The sequence below is a fragment of the Eretmochelys imbricata genome, chromosome 14 (assembly GCF_965152235.1).
Source record: "Eretmochelys imbricata isolate rEreImb1 chromosome 14, rEreImb1.hap1, whole genome shotgun sequence".
NCBI classification, from domain to species: domain Eukaryota; kingdom Metazoa; phylum Chordata; order Testudines; family Cheloniidae; genus Eretmochelys; species Eretmochelys imbricata.
In genome coordinates, this window is record NC_135585.1 from 53496878 (window position 1) to 53522043 (window position 25166).

The following is a 25166-nucleotide window of genomic DNA, read 5'->3' on the forward strand; positions in this document are numbered from 1 at the left end:
TGGAAATATTGTGAGTCTGCATAACTGGCATGCTCCTGGGAGGTGGAGGGCAAGAACGGGACCCAGAGGGCTGGAACGGGCCTGGGAGCAGGTAGGGACCAACCCTCCCAGCTTGGAGCCCCTTCCCCCCAGAATGCTAAGTCTCAAAACCTCCCTTCACAATTCCCCTCCTGTTTCCCTGCCCCCATTCCCAGGGAACCTCCACTTCCACCCCCACTTCATTCCCCTTTAACCCAGCTTCCTCTAATATGCTGCCCCAACTAGCCATGTGACCTGTTAACCCTTTACAGGCTGCAGCACCTTGTCCTTGTTGCAGACCCCGTCTGTGTGTCCTGGATGCAAAGCACGGGTCACTTCTTCGGGAAAATAAACGTTTGTGATAACGTCATGTTGCTTTCCAGATTTTTATTTATTACTTAATATCATAAAGTGAGGTTAAGGCTCCAGTTGAGATCAGGGCCCCGTTGTGCCGGGGGCTGCCCAGACACAGAGCGAGAGACAGTCTCAGCCCCAAAGAGTTTGCAGTCAATAAGTATGTTTGTAACTGATCATGAATTGTGTGCTTAATTGCATGCAAGCTCACAGCCTACACAATAACATGGCCATATAATAATGATGGGTGGAAGGTTATGTAATAAAATTGCCAATTCAATAAGCCAAGGCTAAAAGACAAGTTCAACCCCCCCCAAAGGATGGCTGAGAAAGAACAATTAAAGGATCAATCCTATAATCCTCTGCCATGTAATCAGACGATGCTGACCAGCACAGCCCCTGAGTCGTAGCAGCCTCCCAACTTTCCCAAGCTCCCCTAAAATTTCGGTGCTGCCAGGGCTCCTCATTTGGTCTCAAGTCCCAGCTCCTGGAATCCTGTGAGCAACTCGGCTTTCGCTCAGGGCTAGCATTGCACAGCCGTGGTGCCGCATTGCGCCTGGTGAAGACGCTCTCTGCCGGTGGGAGAGAGCTCTCCCGTCGGCATAATAAACCCACCTCGGCGGGAGAAGCACTCCTGCCAACGCAGCCCCGTGCGCGCTGGGGCTTAGGTTGGTGTAACTTACGTCACTCAAGGGGCTGGCAATTGTGTACACCCCTGAGTGACATAAGTGATGCCACCATAAGTGGTAGCATGTACAAGCCCTATGTAGAGGCAGGTGAAGATTTACTGGGGCCCTGGGCACAAAGAATATTTGGACCCCTCCCTCACAGCTCCCTCGCCACGGGGCTCCGCCCCCTGCTCCTCCTCCCTCCACGAGGCCCCGTGGTAAGAGCCATCCAGGGAACTCAGGCTGCTGTAGGGAGCCCTGGACCTTCCACCTAGGCTGACCAGACAGCAAATGTGAAAAATCAGGACGGGGATGGGGGGTAATAGGAGCCTATATAAGAAAATGACCCCAAAATCTGGACTGTCCCTATAAAATTGGGACATCAGGTCACCCTACTTCCACCTACTCTGGCCGGCGCACCCCAGGAGGGTGGGGACACAGGCTGGGGGCTGCTCTTGGGCCCACCAACCTCCGCCACAAGGCAGGTGGCGGGTCTGGTGCGCCCCACAGCGGCCTGACTCCCTGGGTGGCTCTTTACCATGGCCTGGGTCTGGCTTCTGGCCTGGCCAGGGGGGTGGGGCTTTGGAGGAAGAGGTGGAGCAGGGGCAGGTACTAGTAGTGGCCCCCCCGACTTCCACACAGATTCCGGTGGACCTGTGACCTGTGCATTAATTCGCCCCGGCCCTAAGTTTCTACCTCTTGGGCTTATGGAGAAAAGTCTGGAAACATAACCCCCAGCGGCTCAGAAAACTACTAAAACAACCCATGATTTAGTTTAAAAAAATCTCATGATTATTTCCAATAATCTTGTGATTTTGGAGACCTGACTAATTTTTAAATGCAGGGGGCTGGCGTTAACATCATTTGCAAATATATACACAAAGGTCACAATAACAAATGACTAGGTGATTGTGTAGGCCCAATCCTCATTTAAGGGTCTTCCAATAATCTCCCAGGAATTTGTTCTTCTCACGGTTGTGTATGTTTTAGAGAGTAGGGTCCACTTTGGGTAGATGGTGTAAACCGTATGAGGCAACAGTCAGTGCTGAAGGAGGATTATGTGGCTGGGGAAACTGGGCTGGATCCCTTAACAAATGTCTGAACTTTCTTACCAGGTACAGAGATTCTTAGTGTAAGAAAAGAACTAGGTGGGATAGGCAGAGGGGATCTGGCTATCACAACACACCCTCAACCTGTGGAACTCATTGCCAGGGGATGTTGTGAGGGCCAAAACTATAACAGGGTTCAAAATGAAGTCGGTAAGTTCCTGGAGGACAGGTCCAACAATGGCTGTTAGCCAAGAGGGTCAGGGATGCACCCCCATGCTCTGAGGGCTTGTACACACTAGCACGTAGGTCGGAATAACATATGTCGCTCGGGGTGTGAAAAAACAACGCCCCAAGCGATGTAAGTTACACCGGCCTAAGTGCTGGTGTGGACAACGCTATGTTGGTGAGAGACAGGGGTCTGTGCAGAAATTTAACTCTGACCTCTTTTTGGGTGCTACACATTCTGTGCTCCCCCTGGCTCCGACAGGAGCTTGCTCTTCCCTCTCTCCCTCCCTGTCCGGGCTCCGGCAGGAGCTCGCTCTCCTCCCTGCAGCCAGGAGGAGCTTGCTTTCCCTGCCACCACGGCCCCTGGGCTGGAGGAGTTCTGTGCCCCCAATGATTAGTAGCAATTCTAGTGCAGACTAGCTTTGAATGTCCCTAACCTCTGTTTGCCAGAAGCTGGGAGTGGATGACAGAGGACGGCCCAAGAGTTGCCCAGTTCTGTTCATTCCCTCTGGGGCACCTGGCCCTGGCCACTGTCGGAAGACAGGCTACTGGGCTAGATGGGCCATTGGTCTGGACCACTCTGGCCATTCTTATGCTCTGCCACACACTCCACTGCCTCTGATTAAGGCATTGGGGCAAATTCAGAAGCAGCACAGTGCTTAATTTGTGCCATGGCATTACATCAGTTATGAATGTAAAAAAAAAACGGCTTAAGCCCTGGCAGCTCTGTCATTACTAGGGTGACCAGACATCCCGATAACATCGGGACTGTCCCAATATTTAGTTGTTTGTCTCGGGTCCCGACGCCATTTGTCCCGATGTTTTGGCTTGGGGCTGGAGGAGGACACTGGTGAGCGCTCACCTGGGCTCCCGGCGGTGCTTATTTGGGGCGGCTCCCGGGAAACGGCGGGCAGCAGGACCCTGCGGCCCCTAGGCACAGGGGCGGCCAGGGGCGTGTGCGTCTGCATGCTCCACCTACCACGAGCGCCGGCTCCATCGCGGCCAATGGGAGCTGCGGGCACAGACAGGGGTGCTGCATGCTACACACCCCCCCAAGTAAGTCCCGCCCTCACAGCTTCCAGCCAATGGCAGCCGGAGCCAGTGCTTGTGCCTGGCGCAGCACATGGAGTGGAGACCCCGCTGGCCACCGCTGACCCGAGGAGCCAGAGGAACCTGCCACGTGCTTCCCAGTGGGTGGGAACCATCCCCCAGGTAAGTGGCGGGGCTGTGGGCAGGAGCCGGGGCCGTGTGCTTGGGGGGCAGGGGAGGCATGAGGCCATGCACCCCCAACCCGCAGCTTGCAGCAGGACTAGAGCGGGGGCTGTGAGCCCCCGACTCATGGCGGGGCTGCACCCGGAGCTGGGGGGCCCTGCACCCCCGACCCGCAGCTTCCTCAAGCTTTGTATCCCCCTCCCCCCATGGCTCCAGTGGGGGCGGGAGGCGGGGTGAGCCCGTGGCTGCCCCCACCTAAGTGTCCCGATATTTTGTTCTTGTCATCTGGTCACCCTAGTCATTACAAATTAAGCACTGAGGCAGCATAAATGGTGTTGCAAGCTACATGTGGGAGGAAGGGTGTCGTTTACATGCCAACAGCACAGTGAGCGTAGCAGGGAAAGCAACCCGGTGATTGTCGTGGGCCATATGCCTGTCGGCTGCCTTCACCAAGGGTGAGCCTCACCCTTTCAAGGCCTCTTCTGTTCCATCCCAGTCTAGCCCTTCTTCAGATGCAGGCTGGGTTTGCTACAGACCCAGTTCTTCTCTGTCTGGCACCTCGAGGAGATGACGGCCACGTCGTTCAGATATGCGCAGCTTCCTCCTCCCTTCACCTCAAACCTGCAAACGGGAGACCCCGGGGGGAGAGCCAGTCAGTGCTAGGCAGAGGCAGAGAGAGCCGAAATCAGAGAGAGACCAGATTTTGGAAGGGATTTCCCTTTCCTGGACCACCGCCAAGCTCCTCCCTCCCCATCCAGAGGGGGAACTTTAACAAGGGCCAAAATGGGAGCCGCGGGAGAAAGAGGCCAGGGGCTGGGTGTCAGGGTCCTGGGCAAAGGAAGGCAGCATTAGTGGCTTGGGAGCCAGGAACTGAAGCCAGGGGTCAGAGCCAGTAACAGGGTGAAGCATGTCAAGATGAGGACCAAGCCGGAATCAGAAATCGGGGTCCGTGTGGCGGTTCCAGGGGTCACACCGGAGTCAGACTCTAAGTCAGAGCCAAGGTCCATACCAAGGTCCACGTTTAGCAGCCCATTGAGCAAATTTAGCACCAGTGAACGAAGACGGAGAAACTTCACAGAAAGAAAGCGGGACTCACATGCTGTTGAATTCTGTCCCGTTCATCCACTTCCAAGGCCGGCTTTCTTCCCGCCGCAGGCCGATCCAGTAGTAAGTACGCCCCTTGTAGCGCATCAGGAAAACCTTTAAAACAAGGTGTCTTCATGAATTTGGTCTGTTTAGAAGCATTTCCAGGGGGCCCACCGCCCGAGTACGTAGATCTACTAAAGCCCGCTGCCGTCTCCATGGACCTCTGTGTGCAGCCTTTGTGCAGAGCATAGCTTTGTAGGGGAAAGAGAGAATGCTCCGAGAAGGCCAGAGGTTGAGCTGGGTAAAACGTTTCACACAAAACGGCTTTTTTGCCCCCCCCCCCCCACTGGAAAATGTGGATTCGGTGACGCCGAAACATTTCACGAATTCGTCAATGTCACCGAATTGTTCATTTTGCAAAAAAATACCCCAACATTTTATAAAAACAAACCATCTCCTAGGGTGATTTGGGAGGGGGGGTTGAACATTTCTTTTCATTTCAAAATGTCTTGGATTAAAAAAAAAAATCAAGAGATTTTGAAATGAAAAGAAATAGTCGAACCCAAAAATTGCCACAGGAGATTGTTTTCAGTAAAGGACCATTTGAAAATGCTCAGTCTCTAAAGGAAACTTTTTGACTTTCTTTCAACTTTTTTTATTCACTGAAAATGTTTCTTTTGCGGTCTGATCTGAAACGAGGGGTGTTTTTTAATCGGTTTTTCAAAGTGCACCAAAAAACACAGCCTTGCCCCTCTACCTCCCCTTGGGGAGGTTCGGGTGTAAATCAAGCCATCTTCTCGGCTCAATTCACTTTACTATGGCCAATCTGCATGGAAGTCCTGAACTGGGGAAGGAATAAGGTCCTCTTTCCTCCTCCAGCAGATGACCAGGGCTGGAGCTCTGCTGGGCCATTCCTTGAGAGGAGAGGTTCTCCCAGAGGGATCAGAGGTCCCTACAATTGCACGCTGACTGGAGCACCTTGGACCTAGCCAGGGCTGGGTTCAGTGGCCAGAACTCTCAGACAATGTCGCCTTCCAGTAGAAGAAGCACCAGGGCCCCCCACTGCACTGTCCTTTCCTTTTTATTTTTTTTAAAAGTGTTCAAAAAATACTGGAAATCAAAACAAAACTTTTCAATTGACCCCAAACGAATTTCGGGCCCTCCCAACTTTTCAGTTTGATGACAATTTCGAAAGATTTCCCTTTGAGTTTGACTCTATGGTGCACATTGTCAAATCGAGGGCGCCCCCTCCTGCCCGGATACGGCATTGCAGGGGACTTCACCTCTCATGCTCCCAGGGGCCGCTTCCTTGGCCGGCCGTAGCCTTTCTCCGCCTGCCTCTTCTCCCGACTCCCCCTCAGGATATTCTGTGGCTCGGCCGCCCGGCCAAGTCACGTCAAGGGTTAAACCCCTTCCAGGAGCAGCATGAACAAGGCCAGATAAAGATTCAAACAAGGCTTCAAATTAACAGCCCTTCCGCCCCTCTCCCTTGTTGTATCCTGACTGTTAAATGCTAGCCCAGGAGACCTCGCTCCTCTGCAATTTCTCCCCAGCTGAGCTCCCCAGTCTACTTACAAGCTTTGGCTTCACCTCCCTTGTTGAAGAGGCAGGTAGTTACTACCTGCCAGGTGCAGAACATGATTAATTGGGTCCTTGCCCTTGCGTTGCAGGTGCTGGGGACAAAGCCCCATCACAGCTGCAAATCGGGGTTTTTTTTCAGACTTGCCCTAGAACCAAGCAAACCCCAAACACGTTATTTGCCCCAGTCCCTTACCAGGTCCTGCAAAGTGTCGATCTCAACCAGGGAGGCACCCAGTGAAGAGCAGTGGTGCTGACTGGATTCCCAGTTCCCTTCCGCTTCTGAGAAATAGTAACATTTGCCTTGGTACCCGACCCAGCCGTCCGGGCAGCAGGGTTCAGAAAGAAGAGGCTCAGGGACACGAGACATTACCACTGGAAATAAGAAAGCAATATAGGGTGAGAAATCTTTCCCTTTCCGTCTCAGGGCCTGGGTCTCCATTGGCATGTGACGTGGGAGGGAAACACCACCCAAGCATGAATGTCAGCACCTTTCGCTCTTTCTGAGCTGCCTCAGTGATTGTCCAAGGCAGAGCGCCACGGGGGACTGGACCTTCTGTATCCACGGGGAATGAGTAGAAACAATCCCCTCAAATCCAGGCCTTGCTGAGAGCTCGGGCAATGGCTTGGAGGGCAGAGGGAGTTAGAAATGAAGCCTCCATGCCCCTGATTTCAGGGGTGCTCTAGGAGGGGAGTGGGGACAAAGAGTCTGGACTCCTGGGTTCCATCCCCAGCTCTGGGAGGGGAATGGAGTCGAGTGGTTAGAGGGGGTGGTTGGCAGACAGGACTCCTGGGTTCTATCCCAGTTCTGGGAGGGGAATGGGGTTGAGTGGTTAGAGGGGGTGGTTGGCAGACAGGACTCCTGGGTTCTATCCCCGTTCTGGGAGGGGAGTGAGGTGAAGTGGGTTAGACTGGAGGGAAACTGGGAGGACTCCCGGGTTCTATCCCCAGCTTGCTTGATGTGAATCAGTGGCAAATTGGCTTCCCCCCTGTGCCCCAGTTTCCCTTTCTATAAAACAAAGGGATAATGAAACCAACCTTTATAGAGTTATGATGGGGTGTGTAGACCCCATGCTGTGACAGCCAGGAAAAGAGTTAACAGACAGATCAGTTATTCCCGCAGCTGAGACTAAGGGGCCAGTTAGCAACAGCTGCAGTAAAAGGCTGCAGACTGCAGCTGAGAAGGCTGGTTGCTGGAGAGATTTCTGCCGGGAGCCAGACTTCCAGAGGGAAAAGATGGGAGGACATAGAATGCAGAGAGGTGGAGGTAAGAAGGAGCAAGGGTTTTAGCTGCCTAAACACATGGTCCCTGGGCTGGAACCCAGAAAGGGCATTGCAGGGTCCCCCCCACCACTCCCAGAAAGGGGGTGGTCTAGAAAAAACTCCCTGAGAAAGAAAGAACAAGAAGCTGACGACCTGATAGAAGGTGATGGACCTTTATGGGCTCTGGGACTCAGAAGGGGTGAGATTACTAATGACCTGGAGTTGCGAGAAGAGCCCAGAAATGAGTCCCAGGGGGAGGCTTAAAGGGCCTGGCCATTAGACTTTGGGGGTCGGGGGTGGGGTAGTTTTGCACTTTTCAGCTAACCCTGGAAGGGAACCGGACTGAGGTGACCTGGCTGACCATAGAAGCTTCAAACCATGGCAGAACCAGGTGTTATAATAATAAATAGATTTATTAACTACACAAGGATAGATTTTAAGTGATTATAAGTAGTAAGCGTACAGATCAAAGCTAAAACAGACAAACCCCTGCAATGCCCCATCCTGGCATAAGGGGGTGCTGTGGGAGTGAGCTCTAGGGATAATTATGCCTATAATAGGTGCTGATTGAAGCCCTGGAGCCAGACATTTTCAAACCCATCCTGTTGTGGCAATTGCAATTGACCAGAATGTTCCTTTCAGTCACCGGGGTTGATCTCTAGAGGATAGGGAGGGGGATGAGATGTCATGGACACTGAGTTTTTTCCTGCCTGGGTAGCCAGAGACTTATCTGTATGAGGAAATATAAATGGGGTCGGGGGTGGCGGGGGGGGGGGGGAGCGAGGACCTAAAACAAAACTGTGGCATGAAGGAGCCATTTGCTAAGCTTCTACTGCTCAGACAAGTCGTTTTTTACACTTTCCACAGGTTCTGTCCTGCTTTGCTACACTGTAGGGTGTATGGGGCGGGGGCTTTGTCATACGGTGCTGAGTCCGTAGAGTTTATAGAGCAGCCCTATAGAGCTCACAATCTAGATTGAGAAAGGCTGGGAGAAAGGAAAGCTCATTCACCCCATTTTACAGATAGAGAACTAAGGCACAGGGAGATGAAATGACTTGCCCAGGGTCACACAGACAGCGTGTGGCAGAGGCACCATTTGAACCCAGATCTCCTGAGTTCCACCCCAGTGCCTTTCCTCTCCGGCCAGCCTCCTGCCATACAGGTCACAGCTGTGTGTCCTGGGGCATTTGACACTGGGGAGGCGTAGAGAATGCTGTTTGGAGATGGTGGAATACGCACATCTTTGTTATCGATATTATATTAGCCCCTAGAGGCTCCAGCACGGATCGGGCCCCCATGGTGCAGGGCGCTGTATGCGCATGTAATGATCAGATGGCCCCAGCCGCACAGAGCTTCAGTCTAAATTTTGGCCAAAACGAGTTATCAGGGGGAGGTTGATTCCAGTCATTCTCAGCTCTTCCATGGCTTTACTCCTCCATGGATCTGGGAGCAATCTGCCAAGGAGCCCTCGGGGTCACGGTCCCCATTTGCCAAGTGGGGGCATGACAGCATTCGCGCTTGAGCCTGCTAGGACACGTCACTGGGCTACGGGGGAGAGTGTGCACGGACTGTGCAAAGCCCCCTTCTGCCCTCCCCAGTCCTGACCCTCAGCAGCCCTCCTCCCTTGTCCCTCCCATCCTCAAAGGGTGATGGGGTGTTTCCACCGCATTCCTCCCCCTTGGGTCAGCCACCCTACTGCTGGTAGCTCACGGAGGTACATGGAGAACCTGCCTTCAAGGGGCACCAGCATTCTCTACAGCATTATGGGTTGGCTGATGAGCTCCTCGATTGGGGGCCGTTTGGCCCTGGAGCCCCCCATGCCCTCCCCCAGCATTGCAGGGTGCAGGACCTATAGATCCGGGACTGTGACCACAACAGCTCCGGGGGAAAGGGGAGGCACAGAGATCCAGGCATGCAGGGCTGGCAACTCACCTGCCAGAGCTACTATCAGAATGAGGATGAGGATGGTCATGATACTCATCAAGCATGCGACTGCAGTTATGGCTTTACGGGATGAGAGAGTTTTGCAAACGGCGTCGGGGGCATAATCTGAAAGAGAAGAGGAGATTAGCGCTCCCACTGGAGAGGCAGCTGAGCTGCCCTAGGAATTAGCTAAACAATTCCTCTCTCTGTTTAACACAACAGCCCTGGATGGGTCATTGGCAGGATTTCAGTCCAGGCCTTTCTTAGGGCTTGTCTACACTGCCAAGTTGTCATCAAAACTTTTGTCTTTCCCGTGCGTAAAAAAGCCCTCCCCTGAAAGACAAAAGTTTTGCGAACCATAGGCGCCGACTTCCCCTCTTTCCCCTGGGTGCTCGACCCCCACTCCACCCCTTCCATGAGGCCCCGCCCCTGCCCCACCCCTTCCCCCCCATTCCAACCCCTTCCCCAAAGTCCCCGCCCCAACTCTGCCCCCTCCCTGCCAATATTTCCAACTCCTTCCCCAAATCCCGGCCCTGGCCCCGCCTCTTCCCCGCCTCCTCCCCTGAGTGCGCCGGAGCGTGCTAACACGGCCAAACTGCTATTTGGTGGCAGCCAGGCGGGAAGTGCTGGGAGGTAGGCAGAGGAGCGGGGATGCGGCATGCTCAGGGGGTGAGGAGGAGGTGGGGCGCGGGGTGGGGGAGAGGAGGGGAGCTTGGCTGCCGGTGGGTGCAGAGCACCCACTAATTTTTCCCTGGGGGTGCTCCAGCCCCAGAGCACCCACGGAGTCGGCGCCTATGGTGTGAACGTAGCTTTGCTGGCAGGAGTGCTCTCCCGCCGGCAAAGCAAATGCCGCTCGCAGGGGTGGAAGAATTTTGTCGGCAAAAGTGCCGACAAAGAGCGTTTACACACGCCGACTTTTGGCGATAAGGCTGTGTTGACACAGCCCTGTAGCTGAAAGCTGCGTGGTGCAGACAAGCCCTTACTTGAGCTAAATAACCCAGCTTCCCCCGTTCAGAAGCTGCCGCAGACTCATGTCCATACCGTGGCTTGGCACTAGATGTGCCCTGTGTTTAGCATGGCCATGCTTAGGGACTGGAGTACGGCATGCAGTATCAAGCTACTCCAGGTGGCATCATCCTAACTACTGTGAAACCAGCCATAGATTGCAAACATACTAATTTCTATCTTCACGCCATGAGTGGGGTTTGAACCTGGGGATCTAAAGGCATGAGTTGCTGCAGCTTGAGCTAAAGGGGCACGTCCTCTAATGTAGGAAGCAGTAGCAGACTCGTAAATTTCATACAAGATCCAACCTCTAGAGAGCCCACAGCGTGTTGACTAGGTATCACCTACACTGTCAGCTAGACAAGTTACAACAGGGGCACCCAACCCTTTCAGCCTGACGCTGAAGATATTTCAAAAGGTCGTCCTTTGCCATGCGCTCCCATAGACTCGGGCAAAGGCAGTCAAGCTTTGTAGGGAGGCAGCAAGGTAGCTCCAATCCCTCCCATTGCAATGCAGCAAACAGCCAGTGGGGGGCGCTGCAGGTCAGAAGGGAAAGCATCTGCTTAAGAATGTTTGTGACACCAGAATTGCTCTAGATGTCTAAGATGCCTGCCTGGTGTGTCTTTCTCATGTGCTCCGGGTGTAACTGATTATCAGATCTGGGATCAAGAAGGAATTCCCCCCCTCCCGCCCCCGGGTCAGATTGGTAGGAGCCTTGGGGGTCGGGTCTTGCCCGCCTGTGTAGCATGGGACAGGGGGTTGCCTGCTGGGACATCTAGACCCGTTTCACAAAGTTCTTGAACAATACCATCAACGGTGCCCCCACGAGATCTTCCAAATCAAGTGGGATGACTGACAGACCACAACAGTGTTCTGTCCCAAGCCAAAACCTCCAGCACTGAAGCTATGATCATCCGCCACCAACTCCATTATGCTGGTCATGTTCTTTGAATGCCAGAACATCGATTCCTGAAGCAGGTCACATTCTCACAACTGAACCATGGCCAATGGTCGAGGGGCGGACAAAAAGAAACCCGCTTCAAAGACACCTTCCAAGCCAATGTGAAGAAGTACAATATTGACATAAACTCCTGGGAAGCCTTCGATCCAGCGAAATGGAAAAGGACTTTGTGGCAAGGATGCCAGTATTTCGAGATCCAATGGAGACAACAAGAAATGGGGACAGGAGAAAACAACGCTCCGCAGCCTGACTCGACAATCCAGATCTGCCCCTTCCATTGGGAAACATCTGCCCCAACTGGGACAAGATCTGTGGATCCCGGATTGGTCTTGTTAGCCACCTGCAGACCCACTAGCAATAACTAGCTATCATTTTACTGGGAGACCATCATCCTTGAATGTCGAGGGATCTCTGACCTCCCTGGTGTTCCAGGGAACGCGGGTGTGTCGGGTTCCCCAGGGTGCAACCTGGACCTGGGGTACCACTGGGCCCTCTGTCTTACTAACCTGTCTTACTAACTGTGATGCTGTGACACGCTTCAAACCTCTCCAGGTACTGCACTTACACAGACATCCTCAGGCAGGGACACACCCAGCTGAGTTACACAAATGTTTCTCCCAGCCACTCATGAACCAACAATAGAGAGACTCCAGCCAATTCCCCTAGCTCCCCAGCCTTGGACCCATGGGCTGTACCATCATCTTGCCCTGATCACACACCTGACCAATGTACATTCATTACTCAGTCTGTCCCTCCCTCAGTGTAGAGAGGACATGCACCAGCCCTTGAAACCTGAGCAGAATTCCAAAGCACTTCAACCAAAGCACACTGTTTTAGGAAAAATATAAAACAGATTTATTAACTACAGCAAGATAGATTTTAAGTGATTATATGTAGCAGGTGTAGAGAGCAAAGTTGGTTACCTAAGAAATAAAAGTTATATCGAAACCTGAGTTCTATAAACTAGACTGGATTTGAATCAGGCAGTGTCTCACCCTGATAGATGGTATAGTTCCTGAATACACAGGCTTGGATTCTTCTTTCCAGTCTGAGGCCACCTCCCCCATTCAAAGTCTTTTTTCTCCAGATGTGTTTCCAGGTGTTGAGTTGTGGGGGGAGTGAAGCCAAGTGATGATGTCACTTCCCCTCTTTTATAGTTTCTTACCCACTGTGTATGTCCTATCTCTGAGAAGTCTCCATTGTATACAGTTCCTGGGATAGACCTTGGGAGTGTGGATTCCTTTAGTGGGCTGTCAGTGTGTCTGGTTCTCCTATTGTTGCACCTGAAAGGCTGGTTGTGGGTGTTCCCAACCTCGCAACATATTTCAGTCACACACCTGTAGCAAAACTTCATAACTTCTCATCCAATGACAGCACAAACAATCCAACAGGCTATTAATGTTCAACAGATCGAGCCTTTTAAAATGATACCTCACAAGGCAAACCTTGTACAAGACATCGCATAACTATCTGACAGTGGTGAATATGGGGGTTCTGGGATGCTGCTTGGAGCACAGTGGGAACTGATGGCACTTCAGTCTCTCCTGATCTCTGAGGATTAAAATACTTTAGTTTAACTGAAGTTATTGGCCTCAACGTAGGGGTATTTGGGTGAGATGTAGTGGCCTGTGCTATACAGGAGGTCAGGCTAAATGATCTGATGGTCTCTTCCAGCCTTCAACTCTATGAATCTATCTCTTGGGCTGCCAGGGGAATGCTGAGAACGAGTCAGAGAGACAGCGTCCCTTACCTCTTCTCAATAGCAGTAGATCACAAGCAGACACTTCATGTTGCGGGATCCAGCCAATGGAGACACATTTTCAACCATAATCGAATGTGCACTTTTGCTGAACACAGAGCTGGCAGGACAGTGGTAAATATATTTTGTGAAAAATGTTGGGGGATTTATTCTGGGTTGGTTTTTTTTTGCACAGACCACACCAGTTTCCAGTTTTGAGCAATGAAACTTCCAAATTTCTGTTGGAAAATTCTGATCTGACGCAGTTCAAGCATTTGGGAGGAACATATTGATTTTGTTGAAATTGTCTAGGGTAAATTATCAAAGTATATCGTTTTCACTCTATCGTATTCAATATATCGTTTTCAGCACAGTTGAACGTTTCAGTGGGAAGTTATGAAAGTATTATCATTTTCAGGACATTCTAATGAAGTAATCAATGTAAAACATTTCAGCAAGGTCTGTTCCATTCAAAATTGGTATTTATACCATGCTCATCACCGTACCTGAGTGCCTTCCAGCCATGCATTAAGAAACATGGCTACACATCTGTCACTCCCCAGAGGGAGTAGCATGTGCAGTGGAGTGTCTTCTTGTGGCAGGATGCATCTTATTTTATTATAAATATACCCGTTGCGCTGTGTCTAAGAGAAGTCAAAGGCCTGTGCCTTGCACTTGGAGCGGAAGGTGCTGAGGTTTGTGATGGTCCTTCGTTCTTGGGGGAATTCACACCACACAGACCAGCATTACCGTATAGTTGAGGGATCAATTGGGCCAGAGGAACAGAGCTGTCCACCACAGTCTTCATCCCAGAGTTTTAGGTGGACTTTTAGGTATATTGGGCCCACACCACGGTGTGCCTTGAAGATAAGGATGGAGACCTCGAACAGTCATACGTGAGGGCTACAGTTTAGAGAGATTATTGGCCCCCCCCCCAGTATCTAGAAAATAGACCCTCATCCTTTTCCCCTCACCCACATCCCTTCCCTTAAACATCTGCTGCTTTTTAAATGTCAACACAAAACCACTGACTTTGTTTATTCATCATTAGCTATTTTATACGCCCAATCAAGTTCCGCCAGCTAGTTCTGCTAGCTTCCTCTCTCACTCACCAGCTCTATTCAGCAATGGGGACCCCTGGGAAGCCCAGGGGTATTTAGTGGTGCTGTCCAGAGACCAGCACTATGGACAACCAAAGGGCAATTTGGGACGTAGGTAGGAGGACAGCATGTGACCAAGCCTTCAGGGGGATAGGATAGAGTAAGGTTTCAGGCAGACAATACATGCTTCTGCTTTTAGAGCCAGAGATACATGGTATCCAGTAATGGTCTCACCAGCTCTGTATACACAGATGACACCATCTCTATTCTGTTTCCCACCCTAAGCAGAGATGTTGTTTATAAGACACCCTTCCCCTGGTATTCGGCCCCAAATTTCCGGAAGGTTGAAAGGTTGCATGAACCAAAAAACAAGGCATGTTTCTGTGTTACACTTACACCCACAGAAATCCCCATTCGCAAGAACCAGTCAGGCAACCACATGCCCCTGTTGCTCAGCTGGCCCCAACCACTGTTCAATTGCATGCATATATGTGAGATTGTGGGTGTGCACAACCTTTGCCCAGACAGGTTGTTTGGGGATGTGCCAGCTACATTTTAAAGCTTAAAGACCTTGGCCCTCGTCTTTTTCCACTTCACACCCTGCCCGGGGGGGTGGGGTGGGGTGATCTCCCATGTCTTTAAGTATCCTTTCTGTGCCAATCACTCCATCTATCTCTCTTCATCCGATCCCATATCTCGTCCTGCTCTCAGTCACATTACGGTGACGGTGACCGGTTGGACATAAATTGGGTGTCAGTGCAGATGACTCCACTGAGGTGACCATGGCCCAGCTCCACGGTGGAATTTAGGCTGCTATCTTCCATGGGTCTGAGCCCAAATACCCTTTGTCCGCCGCTCCCTCTTTGGAAAGTTTGGTTCTCTCTCTGTGACTCAGTGACACTCCCCAGCTTTTCCCCAGGGCATTTATACTCAGTTGGTTACCTAGCTTTGCTCCTTTCTCTGCATCTCCTTGGTCTTTAAGCGGCTTCTCCAGCTCTGTTTTCTCCCTCTGCATGCCTTTCCCCATCTCTTCCTAGGAGCTCTGGGGTGTGTTTTGCTCTGATCAGTTGCCCTTCATTGGATGCTGCCGTATTCCAGACTCAGTGGAGGTCCAATCAGCCAGAGGTGGAACCAGAGCCGAACCCTAAAGCCCTGCAATATAACAACCAAGAGTTTTTACAAGCTGTGACTTCTGCAAAACTATTTGTTTTAGTAGCATCTCATCTGCCCAACTCACCCCCACCCCATTTGTCCCTTTCAACAACCAGTTGCATCCTGTCAGACCCCTAGATTTTAAGCACTCTGGGGCAAGGACTATCTTCTTCATTACTGGTATGTACAGCACCTAGCACAATGAGGCCATGAACCTTGATTGGGTTTCCTGGACTCTGCCATAAGATAAATCAATAATGATATGATTTAAGGGCTAATGAGCTTTATGGAGATCTTTTGTCATTCATCCTCTGGTTCATTAATTCATCACTCAGAACAATGGGTAGATTAATAATAAACCTTCCTTTCTCCCACCTTATGACTTTAAGCGAAACAATGTTAAGCGAATTCAATTTCCCCATAAGAATTAATGTAAATAGGGGGGTTAGGTTCCAGGGAAATTTTTTTCTTTGCCACATAAAAGACTATATTATATATATATATATACACACACACACACAGAGTATAAGTTTTAAACAAACAATTTAATACTGTACACAGCAATGATGATTTTGAAGCTTGGTTGAGGTGGTGAAGTCAGAGGGTGGGATATTTCCCAGGGAATGCCTTACTGCTAAATGATGAATTAGCACTCGGCAGGATTGGAGGGAGGGGAGACAGCATAGCAGAGAGAGACAGAGACACACACCATGTGTGTGTGTGAGAGAGAGAGATGCGCATTTCCCCTTTAAGTACCCTGACCCACTCTTAAGTACACTGCCTGGTTGAGTTAATCAGCAAGCGGAGACTTCAGCAGCTGCTGCCAGGAAGCTCCCTCCATCCTGAGCCCTGTTGTGTATCCCCCTGCTCTATGGAGATGGGATAAGCAGGGTGCAGGAGCAAGGAGGAGGGGGACACCCTGACATTAGCCCCCGTCTTCTCCCGCCCCCAGCAAGCAGGAGGCTCGAGGAGCAGCTCCAAGGCAGAGGGCAGGAGCAGCACATGGCAGTGGGAGGAGAGACAGCTGAACTGCCCGGCAATTGGGCTGCCGCCCAGGGAACTTAAGGAAGCGGGCAGCTGATAGGGGGGCTGCCGGACCACCCTGGTTCCAAGCCCCCACCAGCTCGCTCCAAGCTGCTCTTCCTGCAAGCAGGGGACAAAGCAGGCAGCTGCCAAACAAAGTTAAAAGGGAGCATTGCACAACTTTAAAGGAGCATGTTCCCTAACTGATCAGCGATGTAACAAGGAAATAACGTTAACCGGGGACGACTTTAAGTGAGGAGTTCCCGTAATCTGCATGTTCTTGAAAGCCTGGGACTGTTTATCTCAGAGAGGAGGCAAATAAGAGCGATATGACAGGAATCGCCTCTCGTTATTTTATATTGTGTCGATCATGTATGTTAAGTTCCTCTAGTCTGGTTTTATAAAAACAGACCTTCTTTTGCAGCTCCTTGGTTGCATTTTTGGCAAACCCAATTTAATAATAATACCCCATGCATTTCATCAGTAGATCGGGAAGCACTTTACAACAGAGGTGTAAGGGGGGATCCTTATCCCCATGTTACAAGTGGGGAAACTGAGGCACAGAGCCCAGAAGTGACTCACCTAGCAGACCGGGGCAGAGCCACTGGAATAAAGGCCAGTATGCACTTGGCCACACTGCCTATGCAACTGCGAATTGCTAGCTTTAGGACCTGTCTCCTCTGAAAAAAGCCAGAGGCTTTAACCACCAGCGTCCGATGCAGAGCAGACAGTACTGTTTTGGGTAGGTTTGCTGCCAGTCCAGGGCTTGCCTGGACTGGCTGGGACAAGCACTTCTTCTGCTGCACCTTGGTAGTTAAACTGTATTCCAGGAGCAGCTGCTCCCAGTGTCAACAACACCCACACAAGCTTTCGACAAGAGAAAAGGCTTTTGTTGGATACAGTGACTTCCTGGCACCACAGAAATGAAAGCCACTAAACAATGCTCCAAGCTTTTATTACGCTTACTTTCCTGGTTGGCACAATGTAGCTCGGCAAAGCATTTTCAAAGGGACTCACCCACAAGGGTGTCCAAGAACCCAAATAAAATGGCCCCCCTTTTTCTAAAGAGCTCAGCAGTGGCCCGCCCATGCTGTGCTAGGAAGGGAGGCAAACCTCAGTTCACTCCTGAGGTCCTGAGAAGTCCGGAGGGGGAGAAAGAGACAGAAGCGAGGGGAACCACAACGCGGGGGACTGGGTGGGAGGGCCAGGGGGAAGCCCCAGGCACAAGGAGAAGGAGCTGTGGGGGACAGCCAGGCACATGGGAACTTGGAGACCGCAAAGCAGTCTACAGAAAAGGACCTGGGGATTACAGTGGACGAGAAGCTGGATATAAGTCAACAGTGTATGCTTGTTGCCAAGAAGGCTAACGGCATTTTGGGCTGTATAAGTAGGGGCATTGCCAGCAGATCGAGGGAAGTGATTATTCCCCTCTATTCGGCACTGGTAAGGCCACATATGGAGAACTGTGTCCAGTTTTGGTCCGTCCACTATGGAAGGGTTGTGGACAAATTGGAGAGAGTCCAGCGGAGGGCAACGAAAATGATTAGGGGGCTGGGGCACATGACTTCCGAGGAGAGGCTGAGGGAACTGGGGTTATTTAGTCTGGAGAAGAGAAGAGTGAGGGGGGATTTGATAGCTGCTTTCAACTACCTGAAAGGGGGTTCCAAAGAGGATGGAGCAAGGCTGTTCTCAGGGGTAGCAGATGACAGAACAAGGAGCAATGGTCTCAAGTTGCAGTGGGGGGGGTCTAGGTTGGATATTAGGAAACATTATTTCACTAGGAGGGTGGTGAAGCACTGGAATGCGTTACCTAGGGAGGTGGTGGAATCTCCATCCTTAGAAGTTTTTAAGGCCCGGCTTGACAAAGCCCTGGCTGGGATGATTTAATTGGGGTCGGACCTGCTTTGAGCAGGGGGTCGGACTAGAACCTCCTGAGGTCTCTTCCAATCCTACTATTCTGTGATTCTATGATTCTAAGCAGAGGCACTAACTGGGAGGCTGGAGGGGATGTGGGAGCTGGGGAAAGGGTATAGAAGGCAGAGCAAAGCAGTGAGGGGTTGAGGGAGACAGCAAGGCAGAGGATCTAATGGGGGGCGGGGGCAGCAACCCGTTGAACCTAGCCGCCAAAGAACTGGAGGAGAATGTAGAAAACCTACATCATGCAAATTAGAGAGAGAGAGACTCCCCTGGCCATGGGTGGAGTGGGTGTAAGTCAAGGGAGCTTAGCCAAGGGCCTGTCTGCACTAGAGAGATACAGGACTGGTCTATCCTTTAGCCTGTTCCCTCGTATCCACACTCTAGTTTGCATCGGTCAGCGTTTTACTGCACATCCACCCACCCAAGATCCCCCAGGTGCAAGCAGAGGGAAGCATCTGGTGCGATTGGGGTCGCATCATCAGGGCAAACGGCCCTTCCCCTTCCCATGCTGCTGTCCCATGGTGCCCAGGCCATTGCAGAGTGGGCCTGTAAAATTACCCAGCAGGCCCCGGCATTCTGGGAGTCGGGCAGCACACCATGGCAGTAAGTGGTACTTAACGCTGGGGCTGCACCCACAGCAAGGCACTCCCATAGTAGTCAGAGCAATTGGGCTGCCTCTGTCAAATGATGTTACGCCGGTGGATTCCTCTATAAAGGCAGGGTCTGTGGGGGCTTGATCCTGTACAGGCTTTGTCTACACTGCGGGATCTGCCCCGATTGCAGTCACCAGTGTAGCTGCATCAGTCCAAACCCTAAATGCAGACAGAGTGATGCACTGTAAAGCACGGTTTGCGTCCAAGCATCTAATCCCAGTTTGGAGGAAAAAACCCAAGGTTTCCTGGGACCACGCAACACCCGGCACCTCGGACAGTAACTGACGTCAGTGCAAAGTTGTTGCATCCACTCTGCGCTGGTGGAAATGACTGTGCAAGGTGCTGGGCAACAGAAATCAGATCCCACAAGCCTGCACTGTGCATACACTTTACTCCAGGGGCTGCAGTCAGCGTAAACACTCAGGGCAAATGTGCCTGTCGGTTTCTTAGCGGGAGCATTGTGGGTAAAACCAGAGACAAAAAAACACAATCTGCTACAGCCCAAGCAAAAGCTCTGTGCTAGGGCTGTACTCGTATCCGCTGGATCAGCACAAAGGGGAACGTGTAACATACACTCACCAGTGGGTTACACCAATATACCCTTAAACCCCTTTCACAGCCCCTCCGAATTCAGCCTGCGATCCCTGCCCCAAGGAGGTGCCAATATCTTATACTCCCCATCTAGGCTGCCTAAGGCCACATTTGCCAAATTCCTCAGCTATGAGAAACAGATGTGTTCTGTTTTGCATTTGCTGTTTTATTGGCTGGTTTTAGTTCCTCTCCCAAAGGGGATGTGGGGGGAAGGAAGTCCCTGACTTTTGCTTCGGCCAGCAGCAACTCAGATCTGTCTTTCTTCCTGCTCTGCGACCTTGGCTGAATTTCAGAGCAAGGCAGGGGCACTGTCCCCACTTCAGTGATTTGAAATACAAGAACATACAAACTAATCCAGAGTGGAATCAAGAGGCTCCCACCCATTTCCTCCCTCCTATCTCGCTCCCAAGCAGCCTGTCTCCTGTCCCCTGGTTTTGAACCCAAGCACTCTGTCCTCTGGTTCTGAACGCGTCAGCTCTGGATCCTGTCCCTGTTGGGGGGCACTCAGAAAGAAAAAGGTTGAGAACCCAGTCGTAGGGGATAGGGGGTATTCTCCCCTCACCCAGGAGGACAATCTCCCCACTAGCCCATATAGACCAGGAAGGGCGAGCTGCTTCCGGAGCTGCAATCCTATTGTTCATTCCCTGGGAGGTCCTGCTGGGAGCAGTGTCCTTTGAAGAGGGGGAGGGGACAAAAGGGAAACAGCCCCACGTGATTTCTCAGAAAGGGCCCAGATGAGAAGAAATGAAAGCAACCAGTTAGTTTCGTGGGAGGTGCCAGAGGAGGAGACAGCCAAAAGAAGGAGCAGTCCTTGTGGCACCTTAGAGACTAACAAATTTATTCGGGCATAAGCTTTGGTGGGCTATATCAGACGCATCTGATGAAGTGGGTTCTAGCCCACCAAAGCTTATGCCCGAATAAATTTGTTTGTCGCTAAGGTGCCACAAGGACTCCTTGTTGTTTTTGCTGATACAGACTAACAGGGCTTCACCTCTGAAAGTAGGAGGAGAGGGGGTTGCCATCTTCCTCTTTTCTCCGGCTGAGGGGTGCGTGCTCTTGGGTGGGGCCAGAAATGAGGGGTTCAGGGTGCGGGAGAGGGCTCCGGGCTAGGGCAGGGGGTTGGGGTGCGGGAGGGGGTGAGGGATCCGACTGGGGGTGCGGCTCTGGTGTGGGGCCAGGGATGAGGGGTTTGGGGTGCGGGAGGGGGATCCAGGCTGGGACGGGGGGTGAGGGCTCCGGCTCTGGGTGCGGGCTCTGGGGTCGGGCTGGGGTTTGGGGTGCACGAGGGGGCTCAGGACGGGGGATTGTGGTGCGGGGTATCACAAGTCTGGTGATATTTAAAGAGTTGTGCTTTTTTATCTTAAAGCCCCAGGTAGCGTTTAGCTATTAGGACAATATAAATGTCAAACAACAATAATAATTGTTCTAAGCAATAAATTCTCTACACAAAAGAATAAATGGACACAAATCTGACATCAGGAATTACAACATTCAAAAACCAGACGGTCCCAATATTTGGGGCTTTATCTTATATAGGAACCTACTACCACCCCCACCCCCCCCCACACACACAGTCGGGATTTTTCACACTTGCTAGCTGGTCACCCTACTCCTGTCTCTTTCTCGGTGCTCCCGACACGTCCTTCGATTTCAAGCCCTCGCCCCACTTCAGAAAGTTCAGCGACATGTAATGCAGGAAGATTCAGACATAAACCGGAGTGGAATGTAGTGGCTCCCTTCCATCCAGCCCCCCTCCCCGTCTAGCCCTCCACCCGCAGTGGGGGGAGGCTCCACACAGCCCTTCCCCACCCCAAACTGGGTTAGAGCCCCCAATCTTAGTGCAGCCTCAACCCCTAGCTTACAGTGGAAGATTCAACCCCTGCCCCCCAGTCCCCTCCTTACTTTGCTGCTGCTGCTAAGGCAGCCTGCAGAAAGGCGATGAGAGTTTCCCCAGTACTGGTGGTTTTTTCTTGCAGTTTGACCCACCCCCCAGAGCAATCATCAGCAGTTCCCTGTGCAAAAGGGAAACCGCAAAGCACAGTCATTGTATGACTCCTGTCCTCATAACGGCCGGGGGGCGGAGCTGCTGAGATCCACTGAACCAAACTGTAAACCCTGCATATGATGGAAACCACTTCAAGCCAGGGGGTGCGGCAGCCCCCTAGTTCCCGCGGCTCTGCTGGTTAAAGGACAGCTCCAGCCACTAGCTGTCATGGTTTTGAGCCCCCTTCTCACCTCCACACATTTCACCCCGCAGGGGGCTATTTCTCTCTGCTTGTTTTCTTGGGGGGGGGTGTGTGTGCCTGTCCCCAGTTCTGCACCCAAAAACGGTCAGGATTTCCGAGCTGATTTTATGGGGGCGGGGGGTTTGGGGGTGGGGGTGCGGCCACTCATGAGTTTGGGATTGGCACCGCTGGAAAGATCAGGGCATTTCTGAAGGCAAGAAAGAAGAAGGGGGTGGTGGTTGGGGGGAGGAAGAGGCGAACAGGGGGGGATTTTTTTTTTTTTTTAAAGCAGAAAAGAATTTTATTTGTGTAACACTTACAAAGAATCAGCAAAGAGGATAAAGCAAAACTATGCAACAAAACAAAAGCAAACAGAAGGTACGACACAGCAGCCTTCAGGAGGGAGAAGCGTTCAGGCTAGCCTGGGCCCAGAACAGGGGGGGATCAAAGGCACGAAGAAGAAGAAGAAGAAGAAACTGAAGCTAAAAGGCTTCACTGCAGTGAACTCAAGCTATCCACACGTGTGTGAGTGAACTCCTGGCGAGTGTGCCTCGCTGGGCTGAGAGCAGTCCCACTGTGGATTAACCCTCGCCCTGCACGGAGCGGTTGTGCGAGCGGCCACCACACTGGAGTGAAGGGGCTTTGGGTGTGGACGGGACTTGGGATATAGCATTTAAGGGCAGCACTTGGGATATAGCAGGAGTTCACTCGGCAGGAGCACCTAGAAGAGAGGAACAAACCTTCCCACTGGGACTAATCCGGTTTATCGGGGGCCCGGAAACAAAGGAGAAGATACGCAGCACCCTTCGCTCTGACTGGGAGTGAAGCAGAGGCCCGCCCGTGAGACAGTTCCTGGCCAATGGGAGCTGCTGAGCCGGTGCTGGGAGCGGGGGCAGTGCGCAGAGCCCCCGTGGCCGTCCCTCCACCTAGGAGCCAGAGGGCGATGCCAGCAGCTTCCCAGGAGTTGCATGGAGCCGGGTAGGGAGCCTGCCTGCACCGCCGACCAGACTTTTAATGGCCTGGTCGGTAGTGCTGATCGGAGCCGTCAGGGTCTCTTTTCGACCTGGCGTTCCAGTCCAAAACCGGACCCCTGGCAACCCTAAGACGTCTGTAGCATAGACCTGGCCTCTACCTCAATCCCCATTGCATTGGTGGTTCAGCCACTCCTGTCTGGAATTGGGCAGGGCTCTGTTCCTTCCAATAGCTTGTGGTCACAGACTCCATCTGTGGTGAGGGTCTGTCCCAGCGTTGCACACTATTATTAATCATTTTGTACTATTATACAAATAATAATACAAAACAGGACCCCGGTGCTTGCCGATAGCAGGGAGAGGGGGCAGAGTGAGGGCAGCCGGCTTCATCAGCGTCACTCAGCATGCTCAGCCCGTGTGAGATGTTAGTGGGGCCCTGTGCTGAGCTTCATTCTTGGGGCCCCTCCTTGGGACCCAGCCAGGAAAAAGAACATTCGCTCTGATCTCCCCCCCACCCCCCCACAGACCCTCTTTTTCATTCTTTTCTTCTTCATCCTCCTCCTAAGAGGAAGTAAATGAAAATCAAGTGAGGGACCTTAATTGTTCTTGTAGCCTAACTTATTTTTCCACAGACCACTTGAAAATCGCCGAGGGTCTCGACGGCCCACGTAGTGATCTTCCCAAATATTGTTTGTACCGTTAGCCAACGAGTGTAAAGTACTTTGGATAAGAGCACTTTATAAAAAAAAAATGTAAAAAAGCATTGGGGTGCGGGGTCTGGCCAGGACTTAGGGTGAAGAAGGGGGCTCAGGGCTGGGGGTGCAGGGTCTGGCCAGGAGTTAGGGTAGAGGAGCAGGCTGGGGGTTGGGGTGCAGGGTCTGGCCAGGAATTAGGATGTGGGAGGGGGCTCAGGGCTGGGGCAGGAGGTTGGGGTGTGGAGCGCTTACCTGGGGCAGCTCCCGTTTGGTGTGAGGGGTGCAGGTGGGGATGTGGAGGGAGGGCAGGAGTCAGGGAGGGAGGGGGCTGGGATGTGTGAGGGGGCAGGGGGTGTGGGGGGTTGCAGGAGTCAGGGAGGGAGCAGGCTGAGGGTGTGGGAGGTAGGGGGTGTGGGGGGTTGCAGGAGTCAGGGAGGGCTGTGGGGCAGGAGTCAGGGTGGGCAGGGGACTGGGTGTGTTTGAGGGGGATGCAAGGTCTGGGAGGGAGTTAGGGTGCAGGAGCAGATTGGGGGTTGGGGTTCAGGGTCTGGCCAGGAGTTAGGATGCAGGAGGGGGCTCAGGGTTGGGGCAGGAGGTTGGGGTGTGAAGCACTTACCTGGGGCAGCTCCCATTTGGTGCAAGGGGTGCAGGTGGGGAAGTGGAGGCGGGTGCAGGAGCTCCCGTTTGGTGCTCAGGGTGGGGTGGGGGATGTGGGGGGGGGGTGCAGGAGTCAGGGAGGGCAGGGGGTGAGGGGGTGCAGGAGTCTGGGCTGGGGATGTGGGGGGCTTGGTTTGTGAGGGGGGTGCAGGAGTCAGGGCAAGGGGCTGGAGAGTGTGGGCTGGGGTCGTGGGGGTGCTCCCAGCCCCCTGCTGTGAGCCTCTCAGGGCAGGGGGCTGGGGGAGGGAATATGTGTAGGGGGAGTGCAGGGGCCCCGCCTTTGCTCTGCCCTGCCCCAATTCCACCCCCTTCCCCAAGGCCCCGCCCCCGCCTCTTCTCCGCCTCCTCCTCCAAGTGCGCTGCAGCCAGCTCCTCCCCCTCCCTCCCGGAGGGGCGGCAAACAGCTGTTTGGCGGCGGGGAAGCGCTGGGAGGGGGCAGGGCGGGAGCGCGGCAGGCTCGGGGGAGGAGGCCGGGGAGCGGAGAGCTCGCCTGCCAGTGGGGGCAGAGCAGGAGCCCCACAAATGTGCCGACATTGCCATAAACAGCAGCTGTGTGAGGAAGCTCGTCTTGGTTCCGACTTTTCAAACCCATTCTGCTTTCTCGGGTCCGAGAATTTTCTCATATACTGTAGATGCCTTTAAAGTGTGTATTAATGTTTGAATTTCCATTCAAATTTCCAACCAATGACTAAATTGGCAACACCGCCTGAAACTTGGTGGGGGCGTGCTGTGGAAATTCCTGGGGGGGGGGATTTACACCCCTCCCAGGAGGGGTCTGGGGAAATCCCTGCTGCCTGGTGACTCACTCTCATGTAGGGTGACCAGATAGCAAGTGTGAAAAATCGGGACGGGGGTAGGGGGTAATAGGAGCCTACATAAGAAAAAGACCCCAAAATCAGGACTGTCCCTATAAAATCGGGACATCTGGTCACCCTCCTCTCATGCCGTATGTTTGGACCTATCACAATGAGGATTTTTTGTTTCCAGTGTGGTAGATTGCTGCCGGGATTGGGTTCTTGGTGTTGAGATCAGACAGTGAGTCATGGAACTGAAAGATGATTTCACTAGGAATGTTTGTATCTTTCTTGCTGTCTGTGTCTTT

At 52.5% G+C, this 25166-nt stretch overlaps 1 protein-coding gene across 2 annotated transcripts; it reads right to left on the bottom strand.

Moving 5' to 3' along the window:
* Window positions 1–390: 390 nt before the first annotated feature.
* LOC144273959 (C-type lectin domain family 2 member B-like) lies at window positions 391–21564 on the bottom strand. 2 transcript variants are annotated; one of them, XM_077832685.1, is made up of 6 exons: window positions 21419–21564; window positions 15123–15332; window positions 9386–9502; window positions 6387–6565; window positions 4623–4726; window positions 391–4147 (listed from the first exon to the last, which is right to left on the bottom strand). In XM_077832685.1, exons 2-6 carry the CDS (start codon window positions 15205–15207, stop codon window positions 4024–4026), a joined length of 609 nt encoding a protein of 202 aa, XP_077688811.1. In that variant the 5' UTR covers window positions 15208–15332; window positions 21419–21564; the 3' UTR covers window positions 391–4023. The 2 variants fall into 2 exon arrangements, with proteins under 2 accessions (XP_077688811.1, XP_077688812.1); XM_077832686.1 differs by lacking the exon at window positions 21419–21564 and adding an exon at window positions 21107–21238.
* Window positions 21565–25166: the final 3602 nt, after the last annotated feature.